General features: G+C 46.5%; 1 protein-coding gene across 1 annotated transcript; it reads left to right on the top strand.

The window, feature by feature from the left end:
- The first annotated feature begins 7,536 nt into the window (after nt 1-7,536).
- Nucleotides 7,537-8,538, top strand: EV420DRAFT_1582612 (uncharacterized protein). Its single transcript, XM_060474704.1, has 3 exons — nt 7,537-7,920; nt 7,970-8,110; nt 8,162-8,538. Exons 1-3 carry the CDS (start codon nt 7,690-7,692, stop codon nt 8,459-8,461), a joined length of 672 nt encoding a protein of 223 aa, XP_060323501.1. The 5' UTR covers nt 7,537-7,689; the 3' UTR covers nt 8,462-8,538.
- The last annotated feature ends 2 nt before the right edge of the window (nt 8,539-8,540 follow it).

The raw sequence follows: 8,540 nt of genomic DNA, 5'->3' as shown, positions 1-8,540 counted from the left end.
GAACACTTGGATAATATTGATTTGAGTAATCAAACGGGCCGGAAAAATAAAGTTCCATGACAGCCATACTAATACGGACGATGCGAAGAAGACGCTTGTGCTCAACGGTGTCACAGCCCAGGTCGAGAAAACCATGGAATTGCGCTCACTGTTCCTGTAGGAGACGACCTAAAATTACAGAGCGCGCTTGATCGGGCCTTCAATTAGAGTTTCGGTACTACGCACAAGAATGAACTGCAACAAGGCCAACGATTTGGGTCGTAAAAGAGATAAGTATTACAGCAGGATAGCAACTGCACTTTACACCCGTGTAACAGAAAACTGCAGTCCTTGAACGTTGTGCAATATGAGCGGAACGATGGCCTCGCAGTACCCAGTGCAGTCCTATCACAATTACCATGAGACCCTAACTGCTACCGGAACGATAACCGATGATTTACTGGGGCTTAGGGCTTGAAGACCGTCCCAGGGTTTAATTTCCAGAACTTCCACCGCAAAAATGCCTCATACTGTGCCTTACTCAATCGGCGGTATTTGTAAGAGATGAAACTTCAAACGATCGGGCTTTAACTGCACTCTCCATTTCAAATATTGGTTGCTCTCGCGTTGAACTTTAAAGTCTTGCTAACGGAGGCTACTACGCTTGGCAATAGACAAGAACGGAGGTAGCTTCATCCTCACGCAGATGCTACCTACTAAATTAATTTCATGGGCACTTTTATCAACTCAGTTCTTTCCATTAATGGGGAAAGCATTTGTAGAAGTCCTATCATACGATCCTCGGTAATGAAAAACAGAAGAGACCAGACTGAATTGGAGGACGGCGTTGAGCTTTTACAGGCGCTCCAGGATGCTATCGATGACTACACCGGAAGTTGAGGACCGCACTAAGGTTCTATTGAACGCAGTCCTGTAAATATGCAAGCCTTCACGCTTGCAATCAGAATCAGAAATGATTTTTCAAGTGATATATACCCCACGCGTGATATTCAACCATCTGGGATCTCGTGGGAGGCGGGGAGATGCACATTTCCCAGGAAATATAAATACCAAGCGAGAACTGGTCAAGGACCAGAGTATCGCTCGAGGTATACATACATACATTCTAAAACCTAGAAATTTGAATGGGATCCAGACACATGTGGGTTGCCGAAGCTGGAAAAAAAGGTGGTTAAATGCGGAGAAATGAGTCATCACTTCTCAAGCCGAGGTCATTTGATAACGTGGGGATCTCGGTGCAAGGCAAATTTTCCTCAGTGTGTGACTCGCCGTCTTACACAAGTAGATTTGGGTCAAGGCAAATGATTTGAGTATGAATGCCGGTCACCTAAGCTCACTCGGCTGCTTCCAGTATTCCTTGATCACCCCGTGGGGCTCCAAGGTTTAAGTACAATTCTTCCAGGAAGGACATGACCTTGTATGCACAAAAACATCCTTTTTGGGTTGGTCAAAGGCAAGGCAACACGAAGCACCCGTATCGTTACTAGGGACGTAAAAAATGACAGCTGAGTTCCAATCACTCGTCTTATATTATGTCTATGCGCAGCCTTCAATTGAATGTCGTTGAGCTCAGCATTGTGCTCGTGTCCTATACCATCAATCGGCCGTCAGCTACTGAATTGAAGGTCCTGAGATGCATATCAGAAGCATATGTCTTATACCAATTTTTGGGGGACCAGTACCGTTGACGAATCATACCAGTAAGTTGAAAATCCGAAAATAGACTGATACCTCAGAAGAAGGTACGAAAGGCCGGTACCGTTACTGAGCCGCGACGGTTTGAATGTCGGAAGATTCTGGAAGAAAGAGTAAGGGCCGGAACCGTTAGTGAATCATGATGACAATGTTGGCCCAAACCAAACCCTGAGTCGGCCACATTCATTGCCCTATCAGATGCAAATCTCAACAAAGTCGGAATGTGTTACTATGTCTATACTTTCCAAGTCTTCTCGGCATTAGAAATCCGAACTGCGTGATCGCAAAGAAGCATTAGGGAAAGTAATGTCGGGCCCGTGCTCCCAGTGAATACTAGCGCTTTTCGATTCAATTTATTCATATCCTCGCAGATCCCATATATATCCCAGGAGAAGCTTGAGTTAATTCAAGATTAGGTCGTCTCAAAATTGATGAGAACGTAGTGGCGGTGCCCATTGATAGGGAGAATCGCGTGCAACGATCCCACGGACCTTGAATTTGTAATATCAAGTTGCTTTGGCTTTTCTTCTCTTTTCTATTCCTGGCTTCGCATTGCTTGTCGGTCCGTTGCAGATGGTTAACTTCTCGCTCATAATATTAACGCCACACCCGACACCCAGGCCTTTCACAAACGCTACTACACGACATATGATAAACTGTGACGTATATGGCAACCAACCGCCTACAGATATTCTTGGCTTTTCCCCTCTAGTTCTGGTTCATTTTGTTTCATACACCGCAACTCCTGCAGGACCTCTTGGTATTCTTGGATCCAATGCTCTGGAAGTATCCTCGTTGCTGCCCAGATCAATGACATTGAAGACATGTCTTTCTTACGGTAGGAAGATTATGTCAGGCTTTTGCGTCCTTGACGCGCGAACTCGATGTCTTTTTCTGGAACGGCTCAAGCACTTTACTAGCTAGAATGGAATATGTCCCTCTGCTTACAACTTTTCGCGCCGTCATCGGTTAGTCAGAGATCTCGGTTTAGCCAAGCCCGATATCTTCTGTGCCGCGCGACACATTATATTTCTTTGATACCAGTACTAAATCTGGATACCTTCTTAGGACCTGATATAAGGCAGACCTCTTTCTCCCAAACGACCCTCAGTCAATCCTTGCCTTGCATCTAAATCAATACCGCCCTCTTGTCCTCTTATCTTGCATTTCATCATGTGCATTTTATCGTCATTCTCCTCGACGTCCTCCAGCAAGGACTACCATCCATACGACCGTAAAGTGTCCAACATAACTTCGCAGTCGCCGTCGTCGGGCGCGCCAATGTTCATGTACGGTAGACCCAACGAGCCACAATGCTGCCACTGCGGATGGAGGGGTGATCATGCACCAGGGTGCCCATTCAAGTAAACGTCCTGGATCTAAATCTGTGTATTTCTCTTTCCATTCTCTAGTTTCCTATCACTTACCGGCCCCTTGTCTTCAGGTCCCATACTAAATGTCATTTTTGCTCCGCGCGCTCCTGCGCTGCGAACTTTCTCCCAATTTGTGACCATCGTTTTCTATCGCTATTTCTGCTTTTGTTCAAAGTCCCCCTGTTTTTCCGCCTCGCCTAATTTCCAACCATCGTCTCCTATGACTATCGCCGCTTTCCATGTAGCTGAAATACTTATCTCAGGATCCTTTTTCCCATTTTTCTTGTATATTTGTTCTGTGTGTCTCGAACTGGTCGTACTTGAACATTCCGCTGTGACTAACTAGTAACTAATTGTAAAACTACTTCACTCGCGATACGATAGCTTCCTGTTCCTCATTCTTGTGATTCGCTCTTCCACCCTTGTTCAAAGTATTCCTTAATGCACAGTCTAGTCATTGCTACCTTATCTTAACTACGAGTTCTTCGTGAAACGACCGATTGTGAGCAGCATGGTAGTAGTACGCTTAAGGAAATTCAGTATTATGAACCACGAAAATGCAGAAACACGGAACAGCCATCTAAGTTATGAAAATCTGCCAACAGAACCATCCTCTCACCGGCCGTATAGTCCCCCGAAGCTACAACACACCCACCGCACATGACATTGAACTGCGGACTAACCGCGAGCATTAGCAAGAACATGACTCACCATACTTAGTGTATGCGTTTCTCGATCAACATTGATGGACCATACGATAAGGAACGGGCCCCCCAGTTCTCAACTTCTGGCGACCACCACGGAACCACCAAATTCCTGGCGTCTAGTCAACTTTGCGGTCCGAAGCATGCTTATTTATCAGAACGTTCTCGTGACATTACTAGCCCGCGTTTCATTATGATATACAGACGTTTGATCGCATTGTCAGCAACGTTAAATGAACTTCGCAATTGCGCCAATTCAGATAACCAGGAAAGCCAAGTTAAGCTGCACGCTGTACATTATTATGACCAAGCTATGATACGGAGTGATAGTCAGTGTATATAGAAATGACGCTGAGAACAGGAATGGTACCATGCATGGCTGATTGTCTCTTTCGGGTACCTCGACTTTGGTTATTGGCAGGAGCAGCCATCAGCTAAACGCGTGTAAATTTCTCAGGGATTGCTTTAGACACCTCTCCGTGCCATAAGACATTTTCCATGCGTCAGAGACAGCACTTTGCAGCCGTGCCGTGCGAGTTTTCCGCCACGAACCAGGCTCGGTGCACATGGAACAATGTTAGCGGACCATAACTTTGTGAAGGGCCTTGCTGACGTAAGACAAGGAGAGGCACCGCTAGTTAAATATCAGAATTCATCAACCAATCTAGAGAAATGGGAATACTTACCGCGTAGAAGGAAGAACCTTAGTATTCCCAAGCCAGCAAGTGGAGCGTTGATTCCTTGCGTATTTACATCTACACGAGAAATTTTGAAAGAGTTGCACGTATGTTCGAAGAAATTGTATTGAAACCAGAGGAAAACGGGCACTGTCAAGTCAATCGTCATCGTGTAATACACAAGAACGGTCATTGACACGTAACAGACCTCATGGCTTTATAAACACATGCATCGTAAGTCGTAAAGCATGCCCAAGGAAACATCTGAGCTGAGAAAGGTGCTGAGTCAAATGTACCTTCCTCCTGCCAACGAAAGCACCTTGTATAGCTCCGAGCAGTGCTAACCAATCTCTACCAACATTGACACACTCGAGACGAGACTTGAAGCTGAACCAGGGCATGAACTTGGTAGTCAAAGCGGTCGCACGTCGACAATCTGCTATACATACGGTGATATCGAGACAGCGGTCGAATAATGAACATATCTATGTTATCAAAGGTCCCAGTAATGTTTTCCTTCTCGTCCATGATAACGGTGCGCGACGGTCATCGAGTTCGCAGACAACCTTCGGGTATAGACGTTCATAGATAATCATTCGTTTGGGTCAATCTTTGACGTCAGCACAGATTAGCGAGAACGAAGAAAAATGGGCAAACCGAGGAAGCAGCACTGGTATCTCTAGGTCGAATATGCACCCAGTAACACTAGCTGCTTTTGGGGGAGGGGGGAATGTTCAAAAACTCGGACGTACGACCAACATGAACGCGCGGGGACAATGAAATCCAAGTAGCGACACTTAATTCGAACTGTAATGAAACGGATTAGATCCATATAGAGAAAAAGGAATCACGTAGGACCCGCGAAGAAGTGAATAGCAACTCCAAACCGATTATGCAGATGGACGCAGAGAGCGACCCTATCCCGCCACCAGAATTCTTAGAGAGCCAAGTAACGGAACACAGAGCAATCCACGTGGCGTGGGATTGTAAATCCTTCTGCGCTGGACATCTCCATTCTTGGTTTCTTCGGTCATAGTTGTGTCAAGTGCGTGCAGAACCTTTGAAAACATCGCAGGTTTTAATTCCGATACACAGGGTTATAATCTAATCAACTGCGCGATGCGTCGGAAAGGGTGTCATTAAGCGAAAGGACGTCAACGTACAATGATGTACACAAAGCGAAGTTGTTGTCGCCTTCGATAAATGGGGCATGGGCCATCATGGTCCCGCATCAAGGTTAGTGAGGGTTATATCCTTGGATCTCCGGAAGCCTCGTCGATGACTGGCGAGCTACTCTGACCCCGCCAATTTTGAATTTTGTTCATCGTATCATAAGGCAAAAGCTTCTGCAGCATCAAAGCATGAGAAAGAAGAGTCTTCAGAACGAAAAGGGCCCACTACCTTCAACGCCTTGGCACCAAGATGTTATACATGGCCGACGCGAGTAGCGAACATAACCGCATGGAGCAAGCGAGAGATGTCGATCTTTTCCGAGAAATTACTGAAATACAAGAGCACGTTAGTACACGGTGTGCGAGGTTTAAGTTTCACGAACTCACTTGTAATGAGCTTGTCAGTCATACCAAATGGGAGAAGATGGTCGACTGTTCTGATATCACTGCAAGGTAAAGTTCAGCGTCCCACATTGAAAGCAAATGTACGTCGAAGAGAATCGTCGAGATCCAGTGATGCTAGGCCTATTTTTTTTCATCGAAGCAGAGCTCTGCAATGACAAAGGATGAGAAGGAGAGAGTTTCGAGAACGACAAGGGCTCACCAGCTCCATCCTCAAAGCTTACTGGAGATTCCATCCACTCCATGGGCCAAGGGTTCATATACATGCGTCGTCGACGAGAATGATGACATTATCGTACGGGATCGCAGGCGGCGAAGGCATGCTCGTGTAATGAACTACTAGATTACACAAGTCACATCAGTAACCAGCGGACGAGGTCTAAGTTTCTCGGGTTCACATATAGTGAATTTCTCAGCCATCCTAACTGGCATCGATTGGCCTTTCTGCTACTATTGCGACGTACTGGTACTGCTTGAGCGGCTACGCGTCGCGGCTGAGTCCTTGGAATATATTCGAAAGAAGATAACCACAGTGGCGAGAGATAGCTATTGGGTACATGAGACCGACCGATGAAGCGGGAGCGCAGTGAAGGTAGGAAAGGAAGGAAGCAAGTCTCAGGTCGGACTCTCAATCAGAGGCTGTACACAGGACACCGTACGCACGCACCCGCAGCGCGTCAGAACTACAAGCACTTTCAAATTCAAAGCACATTCGTCCTTATTGTACTGGATATAATCGATTAATACACGAGTACTATCGAGGAGCAGAGAGTACCTTTTTTGTTCGGAATCACTGCTGCCTGCGGGCATATTCCTCATACAATCGCTGAAAACAGATCATCGTACGTCTACGCTCTTCAGATCGCCTGTCATAATAATCGAAAGAGCTAGAAGGGAAACAATCACTCACATCTCGGCGAAAGGAACATTAGAAGCCTACCATTGGAGGACCCTCTAATTGTCTCTCGTCTCCTGGTTGCAAAGCATCGACGACTTCATCTTGTCCTTCTGTTCGGGCCCGGCATATGAAGGTTGCCGGTGAGGACTTCAAATGCCGTCAATTGCGACAACCGGAAGGCGCTTTGTCATGGAGCTTGACGCTTTCCGCGCTGAGCATTGCTACCTATTTCTTGTTAGAAATTACCGTATGGAAGTGATATACTACGCACCTGAAGGCCTGACGGATCAACGTCTCCCTCCTGTGTTCTTCTACTGCAAAGGGTCAGGCTCCAGCCGAGATAATGGCGAGGCGTGTTTACCCGGGCTGGTCCATCAGTACAGTGGTTGCGTTGCATCGGGTTATAATATTTCCACAAGAAAATCCCCGTGTTGGCGCAGAAAGAAAAGCTAAGCTAAAGTCGGAATAAGATTACTGGCAGTTCATATGGCAAAGTCGGTGCATTGATGCATACACCACCAACTCGATCGGATGTAACCAGGATAGCGTAGCTGACACATCGCGACGATGAATATATTGATGTCGCCTTTGTATCATAACAGTAGTAAATTGACATTTTGGGCAGGATATCCCACGGACGTGTCCTTGTCATCTGGATACATTTTTCGCGATGTCCTGTGGATATCTTCTGTTTACCTTCCCCAATGTGACTTCTTTCTGTTGAATTTCTGTCAGCTGCTACATTCCGCTTACGACTCTGCCTTGGACATGTCACAAGAAGATGGTCTTGCACCGCCTGGCTTCTATGGAACCCAAATTTCCGACACCTTGCCTGATCTGCCGACTCAGGATATCAAGCTTTTTCGTCAATTTTACGGGACAACCCAACCAGAGCGATACACCTTGGATTTATCGGACACTCCCAGCGGACAGGAACTCCAAGGAGAATTAGAGGCTCTCAAAGGACGGCTGGAGGAGCTGATGGGGACTATTGGCAAGGTACGTGTCCCATCTTTTGGATTGTCCATCAGTTGCTCATTGTTCCTAGGTGGGCGATGCATCTGCCAATACTTTGGATGATGGGGAGCTTGTTGCTCTTATCAAGGACGCACTGCAGCTTCCGCGCAAAGCCAGGAGAGTGGTAGACCCTGACAATTCGGAAACTGAATCAGACAGCGATTCGGACAAGGTAAAGGTCCATGATATCGTTTAGTCCTTTGCTGATTATCGGCACCTCCAGCTCTCGCTCTCTTCGCGTGTCGACTTTCTTACCAATCCCGCCCTCGAAAAAGACACTAAATGGCACATGAGAGGCCTCGATTTGTATCTCACGTTGGATGAGCAACTAACAACAGCACGCTGCGTCGAAGCCACTGCCGAGAGTGCTCTCGTTCAGATCCAGGTGGAACAGGAGAAGCTGCGCTTGAAAGCCAAGGCATGTCGAGAAGCCATTGGGGAGAGACGCGATAGATGTGAGAGGCTCTACAATGCGAGGATGGCTTTGAAGAAGCACCTGATGAATCCAGACCTTTCTCGTTAGTGTAGAAAATCTGTTATATTGTGCTAATACGTATGGTTTGTCCGTAAAAATATAACCCGTGTTTTTGTCTTGCTGCCTC

This window comes from Desarmillaria tabescens (assembly GCF_030435595.1).
Source record: "Desarmillaria tabescens strain CCBAS 213 chromosome Unknown EV420scaffold_79, whole genome shotgun sequence".
Taxonomy (NCBI): domain Eukaryota; kingdom Fungi; phylum Basidiomycota; class Agaricomycetes; order Agaricales; family Physalacriaceae; genus Desarmillaria; species Desarmillaria tabescens.
Note: the sequence above shows the minus strand (reverse complement) of the source record. Positions and strands in the feature narration are given on the sequence as shown.

Coding starts and splice junctions, on each gene's coding strand:
- EV420DRAFT_1582612 (XM_060474704.1), top strand. CDS start 7,690: ATGTCACAAGAAGATGGTCTTGCACCGCCTGGCTTCTATGGAACCCAA. Junction 7,921..7,969: donor TGATGGGGACTATTGGCAAG/GTACGTGTCCCA, acceptor CATTGTTCCTAG/GTGGGCGATGCATCTGCCAA. Junction 8,111..8,161: donor CAGACAGCGATTCGGACAAG/GTAAAGGTCCAT, acceptor CGGCACCTCCAG/CTCTCGCTCTCTTCGCGTGT.